The sequence below is a fragment of the Pleurodeles waltl genome, chromosome 5 (assembly GCF_031143425.1).
Source record: "Pleurodeles waltl isolate 20211129_DDA chromosome 5, aPleWal1.hap1.20221129, whole genome shotgun sequence".
Taxonomy (NCBI): Eukaryota; Metazoa; Chordata; class Amphibia; order Caudata; family Salamandridae; genus Pleurodeles; species Pleurodeles waltl.
This window is the reverse complement of record NC_090444.1, coordinates 1,652,690,476-1,652,708,773: the sequence shown is the minus strand read 5'-3', so window position 1 is coordinate 1,652,708,773 and position 18,298 is coordinate 1,652,690,476. Positions and strand designations below refer to the sequence as shown.

Sequence of the window (18,298 nt, the reverse complement as noted above, 5' to 3'; positions counted from 1 at the left end):
CCCTGACGGAAGTGCATTCACTATACACTATAAAAGGGTTCACTTTTCCTGTATGTACCCAGTGCACCTTTTGAAAGGTCCCCCATGGCATGAACAGGGAAAGTGTACCCTTTTACATTGAATGCACTGCCCTCAGGGTAGCGGCAAGCTCGAGCTGCCCTATGAACAGCGCATTGCATTGAAATTCAGAGCGTCTGTTTACAAGCCACTCCATGTTTCACTGTGCAAGTGGCAACTGGCAAACCTGCCAAACTTTCAATGGGGGGAGAGGTCTCCTTGCTGACAGGTGCAATAAGGGACTTGACCAGTCTGCAGGAGACTGTCTGGGGGGTCCATGGCAGCCCCCCCGAGGGCTGACCTGAGGGGCGCAATGACAGCATGCCACCTTTTTGAGAAGAGATCCCTCATAAGTATGGGGTCACATCCCCATGCAAATGAAGGAATGCCCTTTCATGTTAGTGCTGGCAGCCCTTCTGTACTACCAAGGTGCAGTGGGGGCACATAAAGTGGGCATACATCTGTTGCACCTCCCCGGGGCACTTTGTGCAATGCGGCCCTTTGTCCCTTATGCTGCATGATAATTTATGGTTTATTGAGGAATCTCTATTGTTATATTTTTGTGGTGTTAAAAGGGTGAGTACCATTTTTGTGTAAAGAAAGTCTACTTGCCAGGCAGTTTGGTTTATTCATATATACTGCCTTGTAGGTGATACACACAATATTGTATGTGCGCCAAGCTTTGAAAGGTAACCAATTTACCAATGTCATCAAGAGAGTGATGTAAACAGAATTTTTTGTCCTGGAGAGGACTCCAGCAGTGGACTACAGGATTACTTTTAAAGGTGTGAGAAGGGTTTGGCAGGCCAGCGAGTAAGCCATTGCAGCATGCAGTTCTGGATCCAACCATTGCTTAGAGTAAAGGAAATGATTTGGAGTTCGGCAGATGGGTTACTCCCTCATAAACGCTTATACCGTCCACCTTATTACAAGTGCCATAGGATATATTGCACTTGACAGGCTAACCCATGCACCGAACTCTTAATCAAGAACTAAATAGTTTGTCATCTTTTGCAAGACAGGTTTGATGTTCCACATGAATTTGAGATGGTGATAGACTCCTTTGGCACTAGTCTTCATATGGCAGTTCTGACTGAGTGTGACACGCATTTTTATCAGCTCTTGCATCCCTTTATTTAAAAGAACAAGTAACTTATTTTTTGTGGTTAAATTTAGTTTTAGCTTCATCTTATTCATCTAAATCTATATTTCAGCTATGCATTTGGTTAGTCTACAAGTTATTTGAAAACTCAATTTTTCTGCAGACCTGGGCACCATCAGTATTAGTGGTGTTATGTTGTGCAGATCTGTAGGGTGCACTATCACACGGAAGGGTATCCTGGCACTTAGCAGGTTTGAGACTAGGCACGTCTACAGCCTTGTGGGTCTATTTGAAAAGCCAGATCTTCAGCTTCTTGTGGAATTCAAGAAGTGAGGAGGTGGCTCTTATGTGCATTTTCAGGTCGTTCCACACTTTAAGAAGGATGTGGGAGAACGCTTGACCACTAGACCTGGTTTTCAGTATGAGTGGGATTCGTGCAAGTATGAGTCCAGGCAAACGGATGTGTCTGGAAGGTTTGTGAAAGCAGGTGTGATTGTTGAAGTATGGAGGGCCAGTGTTATGTAGCACCTCGAAAGTGTGGGTGAGAAGCTTGAACTGTGCTTGTTTGTGAGTGGGTAGCCAGAAGAGCTTCTTCAGGTATGGTGTCATGCGAGTGTGGCTTGGGAGGTTTAAAGTGATTCTGGCTTCTAAGTTCCCAATGGTCAGCAACATTCTGGTGAGATTTTTGTTGATTCCGACATAGAGGGTCTTTCCGTAATCCAGCTTGCTTGTGAACAGGGCGTGCATGACAGTTTTCTGAGTGCTGATTGTGAGTCCATCTGAAAATCATCCTCAGCATCTTCAGGGTATGGAAACATGAGGCGGTGAAAGCATTTAATTAGGCAGTCATATTGAGTTTGCTGTCGATGATCTGAGGTTCTTGACATAGGTGGTGGGTGTCAGTCGTAACTCTGTTGACCACCAGGTGACACCGTTTTTTTTTAGTAATTCCCCTAGAACTTTAACATAGAGATTGAACAGGATGCGGGCCGTTATGGATCCTCTTGGCAAATCGTTTCAGAATTGTGTTGTTGAAACCCATACACTCAGAGAAGAGTGAGAAATGTTCTGGTCAATAGTCAGATGCAGCACACAGGGCAAGTAAAAGTAGTTGGCAAGTGTTAAGGATCTGCAGGCAGTAATCAACAATTTTGAGACAGTTTGTTTCAGTACTCGCAGAGATCTAAAACTGAAAAGGTCCTAGGATTTAGGAATGTGTTTGTTGAGTCTGGCCACCACACAGTGTCCTAGTGATTCCACCAGCAACTGGGATCAAGTAAGTTTCAAGTTTGGTTGAGTCAGCATCTGCCTCCTTAATTATTTGACACACAAGGCTGGTTTTGACAGTGTAATGTCCACGCGTTGCAAATAACTTCAAAGTCAACTGTATGCATCACAGGTCTGCACCTCCATCCACTCCAGAGGTCATCAGGAAAACTGCTCACAATATAATTTTCTAATACCACATCAAAGAGTATTCTGAAAAGAGGCATAAATGAAATACAAGCCAAACAGCCCAGCAGCATTTTGTGTTATTTGACCATGGCTATAGAAACAGGATATCAGAATATTACAAACCTTTAGTTTCTCCACTTTCATATTACATCCACACTCATTCCTCCGTCTATTCTACGGTCTCCTTTATTCATCATTTGGATGTTGACTTTTCCTCATTATCCAAGTCATTTCATCATTATACTTTTATTCATTTAATTATCCATTGCGTCACTCATTTATCCATCCACATTTCAATCTTCATCCTCTGCTTGAATTCTGTAGTGTCGCTGTTGGCCAGCGACACTACAGAATTCAAGCAGAGGTTTGTAATTGACCAGTCGACACTCTGTAAGGGAAGGGGGTGTTTATTGTTAGGTAATCAGCGTGGGTGAAATCCCCGGATGTTCCCAAGGGGTTTCACCTCTAGTTTAGTGAGTTTATGGTTTGCTCCGTGGCCTAGGCCCGGAGCTATAAAATAAAGAGAGGTGTGGTCTGAGGAGGGAAACCGCGCCTGAATCAGTCAGAGACCCGTGCTGCCGGGCGCTCCTGACTCAAAGGCCCTACTCGACCGCACCGATACCAACACAGCTAATACGGAGTCGCGCGTGTTGATTTCATCGCACGTCGGAGGCAGCAGCGATTTGGCGACGAGGTGAGCGAGTTCACGCTCCCGGGCTTGGGCCCCACCGCAGCTGCGTGTGCAACGCGGTGCTCGTGCAGCCCAAACGGAAAAAAAAAACAACGCAACGAAGAACAGCTGACAGAGTGGCAGCCGTGAAGAACACGGTATTGGAGCCCACTCTGTAGTTTTTCATTTGTAAAAAAAAAAAAAAAGAAAAGAAAAGGCTGGAAGTGGCAAACACTGGAGGACTGGTCCACTCTATAGTCTTTATTCTAAAAACAAAACTGGAACTGGCAAACAGGGAAGTACTGTGTTGAGTTAAGAAAGAGAGGACATACAGAAGCTGCCAACGAGACCCAAGAAAAAAAAAGGAGCACATCAGGACACCGTGAGTACAAGTGTCCTTCCCTATAACCTGTAACTACGACGGTAGGACCAATTGGTGACACAGGACAAAAATAGTCATTTTCTAGCATATGCACAATTGCAAGACGCCTGCCTAGCTACACCCCAGCCACAATGTCGGCAATACCTCCAGTAGAACCATTTGTTGTAGAAGGTGCTCCCTCTGCACAAGCGCCAAAGTGGAAAGAGTGGGTAGAAAGAGTGTTACTATTCTTTGAGGCCACTAAGGTAGCAAATGACCAGAAACGTGCTATGCTCATTCACATAGGAGGGAAGGACATATATAAGATATCAAAGAACCTAGTGGAAGATGCGCCAAAGACACATGCGACACTAATAGCGGCACTCAACCGTCAATTTGAACCCATGGTCAATACCGATTACTAGAGGTTTATATTCAAACAAGCGAGGCAACAGGTGGAGGAGTCGCTAGATGCTTTTCACCTAAGGTTAAGAGAACTGGTGAGTACGTGCATATTCAATGATGAGACCGAAGAAGTCAGAGGACAACTAATACAAGGGTGTGCGTCCCTCAAACTCAGGGAAAGCATCCTAGAGGAATCCGGAAAATCGCTACTGGACATTCTACAATTGGGCCGCACAACGGAGCTGTCGAGAACCAGGGCTTCGCATATGGAGGCAGCCCTACAGCGTCCTATAAAGGAAGAGGTAGCCAATGTAGTAATAGCACCCACGAATAGACCACGACAAAAGGTAAACAAGGCACGCACCAGACAGTGGGGCTATTGTGGTGGAGTACCACACAGAGCGTCTGAGTGTCCGGCAAGAGGAAAAATATGCTAGGGTTGCGGAAAGATGAATCATTTCGCAGAGGTTTGCAGGTCCAAGTACACTCAAGGTGCGTCTGTCAACGTTGCACTCGAAGAGGCCCCTTCAGAAAAATCTGAGCGGGGGAGTGATATGGATGATGATGAAGCGGTCATCCATGTCGTCCACTCCTTGTTTGCTGTCAAACCTACCAGCCATCTTCAAGCACAACTTCCAAAATGCCAGATCTTTTTGGGCCAGCATGAAATGGTCGCAGTAGTGGACACGGGAGCATCCATAAATTTACTGGCAGCAGAAGAACACTCCCGAATGTTGCCGACTCCAGCACTGACCAAGGCAAATGTCAAAGTGTATGCATATGGGCAAAGCACCCCTTTGGCTTTGAGAGGCATGTTCCAGACCATCATCACCCATGGATCTCAATCCACATCCGCAAAGGTCTATGTGACAGAGGGAGGAACTGGTATGCTGTTAGGATGTAAGGCTGCGGAGGAGTTAGAAATTGTGACATTCGCACTCAGCATTCACCAAGAATCCGTGACTGAACTGGTATCCCGATATGAAGGAGTGTTCAATGGCATTGGATGTCTCCGAGGCCGAGAGATGAAGCTCCACATTGATCACACAGTGCAACCGGTAGCCCTCCGCCATCGGCGGGTGGCCTTCCACCTTCGACCCCAAGTGGAGAAAGAGCTGGATAACTTGGAGAAAGCAGGAATCATTGAGAAGGTCTCTGCACCCACCCCATGGGTCTCTCCCATTGTGGTGGCTAGAAAACCCAAGCAGCCAGGTGAGGTGCGAATATGTCTGGACATGCGTCTCCCCAATGCTGCCATTAAGAGAGAAAGACACCTGACCCCTACGATCGATGATATATTGGGAGACCTCAGTGTCTCTAGGTGGTTTTCAAAACTGGATCTCCGATCTGGATACCACCAGCTGGTGCTAGCCAAGGAATCCCAATATATCACGACCTTCTCTACGCATGTGGGGCTCAGGAGATATAAACGGTTGAGCTTTGGGGTGTCCAGCGCTGCGGAAGTGTTCCAGAATGTCATCCAGGAGTTGCTGGTGGGATTACCTGGAACCATCAATGTCAGTGACGACATTCTTGTCCATGCGCCCACTGTTGCGGAACACCACTCCCGGCTACAGAGGGTCTTACAATGCATTCAGGATTCTGGACTCACTCTACACCGCCAAAAGTGTGAGTATCTCAAAGATAGAATACAATTTTTTGGCTACATGTTTTCGGCGAGTGGGGTAGCCCCTGATCCCGCGAAGGTCAATGATATTAAGAAGGCGCCCCCTCCTACCACCATCACCGAGGTTAGAAGCTTTTTAGGGATGGTAAATTACTGTGGATGATTTATTCAGGATTTGTCTAATCTGACACAGCCTCTAAGAAATCTCACAAAAACGTCTGAGCCGTGGAGGTGGGGATCCCCTGAGCAAACGGCTTTTGACAATATCAAAGACGCATTGTCCAGCGAAACCGTGTTGAGATATTTCGATCCAAAAAGAAGTACCAAGATTGCTGTTGACACCGGGCCGAAAGGTTTGGGTGCAGTGTTGTTGCAAGAACAAGGAGAAGGAATGTGGTCTCCTGTTGCTTATGCCAGCCGGTCTCTTACTGAAACGGAACAACGTTATTTGCAGATAGAAAAAGAAGCGATCGCTGTACACTGGGGCTGTAAGCATTTTCATATCTACGTATATGGACGTCCGTTTATTGTGACCACCGACCATAAGCCATTGCTTCCTCTATTCAATGGCACTGCTTCCAAGCCGCCGCCGAGAATTAAGAAGTGGATGCTACAATAGCAGGACTATCGGTGCCAGTTAGAATATCGCCCGGGATCTGAAAACCCCGCTGACTATTTGTCAAGACATCCCAGAGCTGCTTCCGCTGTCGAGGTTGAAGAAGCGCAGGAGACTGAGGAGTATGTCAGATATGTCACAGATCGATCCCAGCCTATGCCTATGACTATGGACGAAATTGTGCAAGAGACAAAGACGGATGAGTGTTTGCAGAAAGTTCTGGTGGCAGTGCAGAATAATCAGTGGCACCGTATCAAGGGACAGTTGCCTTTGCTGTACACGGAGTCTCAACGCATCATCGGTATTCTGTATAATGTCAAGGATGAACTCACCACTGACTCTCAAGGGTGCCTGTTGAGGGGAAGTCGCTTGGTTATTCCCTCCTCCCTCACCACCAAGGCTGTTGAGTTGGCCCACAATGGCCACCAAGGGATGGTTAAGACGGAAAGCCGCCTCCGGTCAAAAGTGTGGTTTCCCCTTATGGATGAAAAAGTGGAGAGCCTAGTAAGGTCTTGCCGTTGGTGTCAGGCTACTGGTGAATCGAATAGGCCTGTTCCCATTGAAACTGAACCTTCCCCAACAGGTCCCTGGGTATCCGCTAGTTTGGATTTTGGCAGTTTGCCCGATGGCCGCCACACTATGGTCCTCATTGATGATTTCTCGAAATATCCCAAAGTAGAAATTATTCCTGCCCTCACGGCTGACGTGGTTATTTCGAGGCTCGAAAAAGCTATGGCCACTCATGGTCTCATAACTGAAATAAAGACAGACAATGGGCCACCTTTCCAAAGGAAAGAACTGGCTGAATATCTGAAAGTTACAGGCACCCGTCATCGCCGGATTACCCCGCGTTGGCCTCAAGCTAACGGTGAGGTAGAGCGGTTCATGCAGACTTTGAATAAAGTGATCAGAATTACGGTAGCAGGGGGTCAAGCAGTTGAATATGCCATATTCTCGTTTCTACGGAATTATAGAGAAATGCCCCATTCCACCACGAGTTGAGTGCCAAGTCATGTAGCATTTGGGAGGGCGTCCATTTATGCCATTCCTCATCATTCTTCCTGGATCCCTCCTGCTATGGCCCTCGATTTGGTTCAGGAGAAAAGGCGGGTGTTGAATCAACGGGCCAGCTGTGCTCGACGGGCGACTGTGTCTGATCTCCAAGTGGGGGATCAAGTATTGCTTAAACAGACCCTGCCTGGTAGCAAATTTCGTACGTCTTTCAGTTCGGTCCCGTGGACAGTTGTTCAAAGGAACGGCTCCGCTGTTGTTGCCCAGCGCGGTAGTGACACGGTTACCCGCAATGTGTCGTTGTTTAAGAAGTTCCACCTTTCTGGAGATCGTCGAGATGAAAGATCTTGTGACACTGATGATGGTGGTCCTGTGCCTTTTTGAGGACTGAAGTGGAGAGGTCGACGGCTGACTCCGAGGTTCGGGATGTTGGTATTCCTGATTCTGTCCCGATGGATCACGTGACTGGTGGACCGGCCCCCGAGGTGGTGTCCCAGCGTTCCTGATCTGCCAGATATGGTTTGCGGAGTAATCCCTGTCCCTCAGTCCGCCTATGTGATCATTTGTGCGACTGACAGTCAAGTGTATTGTGTGATGTTTTAGGTTTTTGTATTTTTTGGAGGAATGTAGTATCGCTGGCCAATGATGTAATTGACCAGTCGACACTCTGTAAGGGAAGGGGGTGTTTATTGTTAGGTAATCAGCGTGGGTGAAATCCCCGGATGTTCCCGAGGGGTTTCACCTCTAGTTTAGTGAGTTTATGGTTTGCTCCGTGGCCTCGGCCCAGAGCTATAAAATAAAGAGAGGCGTGGTCTGAGGAGGGAAACCGCGCCTGATTCAGTCGTGCTGCCGGGCGCTCCTGACTCAAAGGCCCTACTCGACCACGCCGATACCAACACAGCAAATACGGAGTCGCGTGTGTTGATTTCATTGCGCGTTGGAGGCAGCGGCGATTGTTGTAGCCCAACATAACAAATTCTTCCATCATTTCTTTATTCCATTTTATCGCACACCCACAAAAAAACATATCCACTCATTAAAAAAAAAAAAAAAAATGTTTCTTTTGCAAATGTTTGTGACTTAGGGTTCCCGAACCCGCACATCTCTTTTACACTGTTAATCTTTGCATGAAATCTAATACAGTTCTGGCACGTGTGATTCGGCTAGTAATATACACCTAATAAACAGGCAACAGGAAAAGACAACGTGAGTAGACGGCATACAAAAACGTAAATTATGTAGCAAAAAATACTGTATTCCGTACTGAAGAAGAACATTCTTTTGACTGAACGAGCTACAAGCAAACAGGGCTACAGTGTGGACAACCTCTGTTATGTAAATACTACAACGTCACAGAGTGAGTGCTACAACGAAGCGTGGGGGCGAGGCCCCGGGGAGAACACGGTGTATTGTGATGAGAGCAGCTGCTCCCCCGGCCTGCTGGGGCCGCGACCGCTGCTGGGCCGTCTCTCTGCCGACTCTACGGGCCGGTGTACGGCCTCTTCCTGTCTTGCACGTCTCGGACAAGAGAAGCTGAAATAGCTCGGGCGCTTCTGGGCGCAGCCCGGGCACGCCCTGCCTGAGCCATCCCCGCTTCCGCAATCCTCCCAGCCCACCTCAGGGCACACCCCGACCGCAGCAGTTCTGACTGAGCCGGGGATCGGGTTCGCAGCGCTTCGCACAGCTCCCGTCTCCTCCGGCCGCACCATGAGCACCTCCGCTGGACAGCCGAAGACGGCCGTCGCCGACAGCAGCAGCACCTCCTCCGCCAGCTTCCTGGAGGTACCGGGCCAGAAGGACGGCGCGCCGGGCCTCAAGCATGTCGCCTCCGAGGGGGAGATGGACTGGCAGGCGGCGAAAGCCTTCTACGATAGCATGGGCAGCAAGAAGAAGCCCCGGCCCGTGAGTAGAGGGGAGGGTACGGGGTGGAGGGAAGAAGTGTGGGGGGCGTAGAGAGTTAACTTTGACACTTTTGTGTCGCAGATAGGAATGGCCGAGAGTTGTCATAGGGTGAGAGTTGTAGAAAAGGGGAGGGGGACGGTAACACGAGTGTAGTCCTGGGTTGCTTTGAAGCCTTTAGTGCATTGAAGATACTGCTGAAAAGGTTTCGATTTGCCTACATTTACACGCTTTCAGTGTGCATGACCGTCAAATTCAGCGGCCAAGTTTCGCTTTTCTTATTAACGATAGTTCCATGTGTTCAGTGTGACTTATTTTGGCTATTAATGCAGGTGTCTTTGAGTGAAACGTTTTCCCCAGTAGAACTTATAGAAGTGGGTATTGTAGTATGGGGCCCTCTATAGGTAACAGTTTTCACTCCGAGCCATGAGCTGAAAAACCTTGTAATTCACTGGTATCCATCTATTTTTTAATGTTACGTATGCCCCCTAGAATCATCTGCCTTTGCTTTTACCTGCTACAGGGAGGCAGAGGAGTGTCTGGAGAGATATATAAAACACAGCCTCTCCTCCCTGTCCCAGATGAAAAAAACATACATTGCGTACTACCACCCACTTTCACCATTCTTCGCGCCTTCCATCTTTCCTCCTCTAGAAGCTCAAACGTGCTTTTAGGGAGCCCAGCCAGAGCAGCCTGGAATTCCTTCGTGATGTTGCAATATCTGCTACCCACTGCTGCTACGTCATAACAGTGAATTACTGGATTTACAGGCCAGTTGTGAGAGCCTTGCTTAGCAAAGCAGTAATATCTGTGCATTGAGATGAACATCAGAAATTATCACTGTCCTAGCAAAGTAATGCCTTAGGCGCAGTGCCCAGGACCACTGGAATTGTGCGATTGTGGATCTGCAGTGATTTTCACATAAATGTAGATTTGTGTGGAATGCCCTTTCCAAAGGGTGTCTGGTCACCTTTCTGTAGCTTATTGTTATCTTTGTATGCTAAACTGGTACTAATGAGGTGCATCTAATGCCCAGTCAGTGTTAAAAAGTTTAAAAACAAGCATTTACAATCCAATAGGTCTCGAACTTTTGGCATTGTAAATTCTGAACTGGACTTCTCTTGCCACATAAATTGGCTAACCCTGTCTCATAATTTCATCTTTTCCTGCCATGGTTTGTGGTCCCTGGAGGCTACTGACATCAGAAACGTTTGAACAGAAATTGGAAAATAAGACGGGAAAAGTATTTTCTTTTCATTTTTACAGAACGCAAAGTCTTACGAGAGTTCTTACCTCACATTTCAACAAAGCTCTAATGAAGTTAGCAGTAGCAGAGCAGCCTGAGAAGATTTATGGCCTCAGTAAAGGAGATAAACAATGCCCTGTGTGAGATGTCCTGAGTGCTGGCAGGGAGGGGCCCTGGAGAGAGAGAGACTGTGAGGCAAAGCAGGTTTCACATCATTGCTTCTAGGTTTAGCTACGTTCTACCAGAAAGGGTACATTGTGGCTTTTGGGAGCAGAGAGGTAAATGACAGGGTGTCTCTTTTGTGAAATAACCTTATTTTAAAAGCCTGAGGTAAACAAGGACAGCACTGGAATAAAGCCAAAACAAATGTCAGCGACATGGGAGGAGGTAGGAGGAACGGAATGCTGCAATAAAAACAGGAAGCTGCCAGCCTAAAACACCCACAGTGAAAAGGCAGCAACAAAGAAATACAAAAAAAGTCTGTCAAAACAACAGATAAAGAAACCAAAGTAGAATAATACTGTAGTTGGTCACTGCTCTGAAACAGGAAAAGGAGGGAGAAAAAGGTAGAACTGACCACTAGTGAGCAAGAATTTTTAAAGGACACTGCAACCAACAAATGAAATAGCTTTAAGCCATAAGAAGTATACTAAAAGTTTACACGAGGTCGAATGCTTATGCTTGACCTAATGACAGAACAATGAAGCAATACTATCACAAAAAGTGCCACATAATGCAGCATAATTTGCCTTTCCTTGCTGCATAATTTACTTCTCCCTGCTGCATAATTTGGTCCTCTCCTGCTGCATAATTCCAGTGGCCCTGGTAATGCCTTTTAAGGTAGCCCACAATGGAAAGTAGTCGTGCCAGAAATCCCAGTATTGCAAATTGTCACAAATATATGGTAAGTAAAGTGAGTCCGCAGTAATCTGCCACTATATTCCAATGTATTTAAGTAAGACTAATTTGACTGATAAATGGATGTTCCAGTGTTGAGCATACATGATTGAATTATAGGAATGCTTAGGACTGGGCAGTCCATTTTCTAGTAACATCACGTTATCAAAAGTGATAATTTTATTGAACAGAAGTGGATAAGAGGTAGACTACCCCTTGCCAACAACTGAACCCAAGAGCTCATTTTATTTTTAATGTTTATTGATTTTCACAAGATTGAAACACCACATCAAGACTACAATAAATCAGTGTGCATACATATTTTGCAATAATATCGTGCTGAATATTTAAACCCCAACTCTCCCCACCCCTGAAGCTGCTTGCATGTCCCTGGTTTGAGATTGCACATATCGGTGTTCGTCAGGCTTAGGAGCAGTTTCCCAAAATGACAATAGCACTTCAGTTTGCCAGCCCAGTTATTTGGCCTGAGCTCTGTATCCCCCAGCAGCCTTTGTATCTCCACTCCGCCTGGAGAGAGCTGGAGCAGGGCTAGAGCTCCAGGTTATAGGCAGGCATGGACAGCGGCTCAGACTACTGAGCTGGCTTAATTTAAATGTATATGATGACATCGCCTCTCTCAAACAGAGCACTGTCACCTTGTATTGCACTGAGGTAGCTAGTAATACACTAGATGATGCCCTAGTGTCACAGTAAATCGCTCCAAAATTTGGTATGTTGATCATAGGCCTGGTGTTCATTTAGTATTGGTGCAGCCAATTCACGAAGGTATTTATGAGTGTGGGACGTAGTACTCCGGTAGTGTTACTTTAAATAATCTTTAAACTACATTATGACTTGGCCTTCAAACATCTAAAACGGGAATATTAACATACAAGTAGTTCCAATAGAAGGTCGCAGTGTCCTCTTCGCACATTAATTAGCAAGAAGTTGCACACGTAATGATCAATTCACAAAGGCATTTCACACATAGTTAAAGCGGGCAGCTGGCGCTTCTCCTACCTCTTGCTTTTTGGCAAGAATCAGTGCCAAACAAGTCTGCAGTGACCTGCAGAGGAGGTGGTGGTGCATTGCCTCCTTTGCTGCCAGATGAGGTTAGCCATCAACTGACCTCTGAGTGTCCTGGCCTGAGCAGGTGTGTGTGGGTGCTGCTGCCCCAAATGTGCTATGTAACACAATACCTGTGCTGCAGGTGCATTCAGGCCACCTTCAGACCACCCAAGCAAGATGATCCAAAAGGTTGAGAGATTTATATGTATTTGTTGGGCCTATAGTAGCCCCAAATGCACCAATTTTTAACTTTAGGTTCCTTGCCCGTACACTGGGGCTTGTGCACCCTGCTTGTTTCTTCTTCTGTGAACTCTCATGACACATACACCACAGGAAGCAGTCAGTCCCATGGTGGGTGGCTGTGCAGCACTTGTGAGGTTAACCAATCAGTGGCCAGCTAGACTCTTTGGGCATAACCACCTTACTCCAGCGAGAGCCACGTTGAAACCCAGAATAGGCTGTGGAAGCCAGACCTGCCATGCCTCACTGTCAGTGCCTGTCAGCCTAGGGATGCTAGCTCGACCGCCATGAGGCATAGAAAGGTGGTTGGCTTATGTGCTCATTTGACTATGAATTACTGTTCGGTCTCTGCCAATGATACAGGGTACTGATAGTCAAACACTAGAGTGACACTTTGCAGAGTGCTTGTTAGGTTGCAGAGGGCCTTTATGAAGGTTAAAGGGATGGCAGGTAGACAGGGTAGCTCCTCCATTAGAGTGGAGGAGCGTCGCCCTGGTAAAATGCCCCCAGAAATACCCCAGAGACGAAAAGTAAAATGGTAATGAAGTTAATTCATTACCGGTTTATTTTTTGTCAACTCATCCTGAACCGAGGGCCAGGACAGGACAGGGCCTGCTAAACGGCAGCAGTGGTGGGCTGCCTGAGAACTAATTTAAAAGTGCGCCTGTCACTTTGGCCGGCTGCCTTGAGACGGCCAGCCTGACATGCACACTTTTAACCTCTCAGTTTAGAGAAAGCAGAGGGCTCCAGTGTCCTCAGGAGCACTGAGAGGGGCCACTGGTTAACAGCAAGAGTGCAGCACCAGGATTGGTTAAATGAGTTAGGTGGGGCCCTGGATGTGACGTGAACAGGAGAAGAAGAGGAGGACCGGAGCGAGAAGAACATGTCTGCGGAACCACATTAAGTAACTTTTCTTTTATTTTACTTTTATTTAAGTATATATTTTTTTTTATGTGCACCCACCCACTTGCCTACCCCTCCACTCGCTGTAGTTGCCAGCCGCCACTGCAGATAGAGCCAGATGCTAGGGAGGGATTGCATAGATAAAGTGTCATAGACTTTCCAAATTATGGTGTCTGGAAAGATCAGTGGCATTGAAAGGAATAGGCGTCTAGCAGAAGGTGCTAGAATGATGGCAGCGTGTAAACGTCATATGGTGTGCACAGCAAGAAACTAGACTGCTGCCTCTGCTAACGCTGTTCCTTTCCTATTCAGCCCAAGCCGAAGCATGCCGTCACCATTGCAGTCTCCTCCAGGGCTCTGTTCGACATGGTGGAGGAGAGGAAACTGTATGAAGAACAAGGGGTGGAGAAATACGTAAAGTACCAAGAGGAGCATGAAAGCGAGCCTCTGAAACCGGGGCCTGCGTTCCCCTTTGTGAAGGTAAGGAATTGATGCCCAGTGGCTGCCATCCTCGGGTCCCTTCCCCCCCTGCAGCTGTCTGCACTGCAGGCCCATCTGTTTCAGAAGTATGAGGTTACTGGTGTCTCGGTGGCAACAATAAACACCACCCTCTTTGTGGGTGTGCCCTTTCGTGCTTTGCTTGGGATCAGAGTAATATTGAATTGTCACATCTAAAGAGCAGCTGTCGGGAAACGTAGGGCATTCTATGAGAGTGCCAAGAGAATGCTTCAGGTAGACGCTTCTTCGACGTTGTGTGTTTAAATTAATACTTACTGCTGTTTGTGTTCTAAAGATATTATTGGTTTATTGAGCGAATGAATGGTTGGCTGAGGTTGCTCGGTCCCAGGCAGCAAATGGTATTTCTGACACCTTATCTGACTAATGGACTCATGTTTTACTTTTAGCACACCTTCGAGTTTGCCAATAAAAAAACATTATATAACCTATGTCGCTAAATTCCCTTTAAAACAGTATTCCTAAGTAGGGACAACGAAAGATGAAGGCACAAATAACTAACGAAATGACAAGAGCACAGTGAAATATTAATATGCAAACCCCCTCTATAGAGCACGTATTGCTTCTCCCACAAAAAATGTTCTCACAGAATTGAGGCTCACTGTCCAAAGTTTTTGAAAAACAGTGTCACGGGGCGAATGGCAATTCATGTGCAGTTCTTTTAACTGTCTGTGCAGACAAGGTCTATATTAAATATTAGGCAAAAGGTTAATTTACTCAAAAATAATTCTTCATTTCTGTGGGTCTGACTTTTGAATGACCGTATTTTTTGTCCTGCTTGTGCACAACAACATTATTATACATATGATTCTGATGAGTATCGTACATTTTAATAGCTATGGGCAGGATCACTGTGATAGAATGAAAGGTTTATTCACCTAATTTCATTGCACACCCCAAGCATATATGTGCAGATTGTTTAAATTTTTCCCTTGCTATATAAAGTTTCACGGCTATCCTAGAAAAGACTGCCTGTGCGAACGTCGCCTATACCAAACATTGATTGTTTCACTGTAATTCAGTCGTTACAATGAGTCTATACACTTCCCTTTTAGTTCCAACATTTCCTCTCCAGGGTAACAGTGTTTCTCCATTTGGCGCAAAATGCTTGTTACAAAGCTATTTTTTATTTGGTCACAAAATGCTACTCCTTTCTTCATTTTTTCATTTTTTTAGACATTTTTTGAGACTAATACTCTGCTGCTATTATCAAAAATATTTTTGAAAAATGTCTCAGCGTTTGTCTTTTTTCACCCTCATTGTTTTTAGGATGTTTCCTGCATTTAGTAGAGTTTCTTTGTGAGAAAAGTTGTGCGTTAGGAGCATCTAAACTTGTAACAACATTTGGTAGGCACCACAAGTGGTAAAGGAATTTACTACATAGATGTAACTGCCTTCTCAGATGGAGCAGGAAAGAGGAAATAGTAAGTAGCACTGAGATCCTTACATTTGTCAAGAGTTCTTTCTATAACTTCACGTCTGTACTTGTTTTATGTGTATGGTACATTTGTTTAAAGCTAAAACCACAGATGGTATCCAAGCACTAGTTGCCAGTAGCAAAGAACCCCAAAAAGAGCAAATGTTTAAAATCGTTTTATACTTGCTAATTCGTTTGGTTTCAGCCACAGAGTTTTTTATTATTATTATTATTTTTTATATATATATATATATATATATATATATTATATATATATATATATATATATATATATATAAACAAAGATTACAGGGATGTTATAGCTAGGTTCTGTATTTACTCGTACAAAACCATAGTAATTCAGCAGTTATAGTTCTTTCAAGTAACTATAACTCGCACCCTTGCCATGCACAGTTTTCTTATAAATTATGTTATTGCAAACATTGCAGTGATATCAGATATGCCATACAAGATCTCATAAATGACATAATATGTTAGCTGTGCATGGCGAAGGTGCGAGTTATAGTTACCTTAGGATGTGGGTTATAGTTACTTGAAAGAACTCTAACTATAACTGCTGAATTTCTGTGATTTTGTACGAGTAAATTCAGAACCCAAATATAATGTCCCTGTAACCTTTGTTTTATTTTTCAGTGATCTCTATGTTTTTTTTAACATAAGTTAATTTTAATTACTGTACATTATTCCAACACCCTTATAACCACCCAAACCTGCGCCATGCATGGCCTTTGGGCAACCTGCAGCGCAGGTTGCTTTCAGGGCCTGCCTCCATCAGTGGATATGTGAGTGGGTGTTCGAGTGTCTGAGTGGGTCTGAAAGTGGGTGTGTGAGTTTATGAGTAAGTCTGAGTGGGCGCCTGAGCCTCTGAGTGCATGTATGAGTGGATGAATTAGTGTGTGAAGCAGTCTGTGGTTTTTCTTTCACATTTTTCCATAATTGCGAAAAATTAGAGGAAGTTTGCGACTGTTCGTGAATATCGAGCAGTGTGATGCAAAATTATATTAAACCTATAATTTTGCCCCTAAGACACACCTATATCACACTCATGGGATCACGGTACCATCACCCTGATTCCTTATGCCACTTTCACTTTGAATTTTCACCCCCAGGGACTATGTCCTGTGAAATAAAATGGCAGTTGCAACTTTTTAGTCAGATTGTAGCTTCTTTTCGCATACGTATTCGCGAAAATTAGCGAATTTTAGCAAAATATTCGCAGCCAGAGATATAGAAATGTATTTGCTCTTAAGTATCTCCTAGACTACTGAATGGATTTACACCAAATAATAAAAAGCACAGTCTGCGTACCGACACCTACGTTTCTACCAAATTTGGTGTAGTTCCGTCCAGTGGTTCGGGCTGCAGACTTGTTGTCCCATGGGCATTGAAAATGGGAAACGCAACCTTTTTTGAGCCCTCTTTTCCTTTACCCCCACTTGACGGATCCCCCAAAACTTCAGGTGCGCAACAAGAATCACTGGGCCACTTTTGTTTGGAAAAGTTTGTGAAGATTCATCAAATGGTGCCAAAGATATAGGCAAGTCAAAAAACGCTTTTCCTTTGGAAACATGGTCCTAACTATAACTACCTAGTGGCTACCACTAGGTTTCTTATATAATCCCAGATTTCATAATGTGGTTCCCAAAGATGGGGATTCTGACAGTCCTCTTGTAGATGGTCACAACGTTGTGCTAGGTAGTGACACTAGAAAGGTTTTTTTTCAAAATAATGAAGCAGACCAGATACATCTGTGTACCAGCAGATATGTTAGTAATACATTTTTCATATTAGCTGGTAAAAATGTAGCCCGTGCAAGATGAGTCTTACATTATTATTTTTTTCTCTTTTCTGTATTAGACTGGAATGTCCGGAACAGTCTTACATAATAGCCACAGGCAAAGTGTTTATCTGATGCATCATCCCTTAGCAGAGGCCCTTTATGTTTTGGAAAGGTTCTGTCTTCTGGCAATCACGTTTACAAGATGCTTTTCGAACCTTTAATATGTAACTCTGTTTTGTTGCCATTGAGCTGGAGTTAATTGGTGTTTATTCATGCTTTGATGACACTCTGATATTGTCAACACCTCACTTCTAAGTAACATCTTGCCAGAGACTGTAAAGACAAGACAGATTGCTCCTATGCTAAAGAACCATAAAGCAAACCCTAATGTACTCTCCAACTTAGGGCCAGTCACCAACTTACCTTGATTGGGTAAAGAGATCAAAAAATATTTTTCCACTCGACTGACTGGCTTTCTTAAAAATCATATCCAGTTTGCTCCTTACCAATCAGGCTTCTGCAGAGTTCGAGGTGCAGAAATGGCCAACTCACAAATCTTTGATTCTGTCATTGATAAATGTGATGTCTGCCTACTCATTCTTCTTGAATGGTTGGTGACCTTTGATACCATTGACCACCAAAACGTGATTTGCAAGGTTGCCAGTGCACGACCATCAAAGGCACCTTACTTCTCAAACTGAAAGAAACAAGCAAGAGTTGACTTCTCTTACTCTGACGCCTTCTGTATTGTATGCTGTTCCTCAAGAGGCCATTTTACCCCTACCCTCTTAACATATGTATGGAAATACATATGCAAAGGGCATGATGACACAGCTCATCAGAATGTTGATGACACTCTCCTATATATGAAAATCTTGTCGTACCTACCTGAACTTCAAAATAGACTTACCCAAAATTCTACATAGATCTAAAGGTATGTAGTGACATGCTTATTGGATGTTGAATCTGCATTTAATTTGATTCTCTTCTTCAAAGGAAATACAATC

General features: G+C 44.9%; 1 protein-coding gene across 1 annotated transcript in view; it reads left to right on the top strand.

The window, feature by feature from the left end:
* Positions 1-8,678: 8,678 nt before the first annotated feature.
* NT5C1B (5'-nucleotidase, cytosolic IB) overlaps positions 8,679-18,298 on the top strand; it is a 95,093-nt gene continuing 85,473 nt past the window's right edge. The window contains exons 1-2 of the mRNA XM_069235980.1: positions 8,679-9,206; positions 13,870-14,037. Coding sequence (XP_069092081.1) covers positions 9,012-9,206; positions 13,870-14,037 — 363 coding nt within the window. The 5' untranslated portion in view covers positions 8,679-9,011. The remainder of the gene's footprint in view (positions 9,207-13,869; positions 14,038-18,298) is intronic.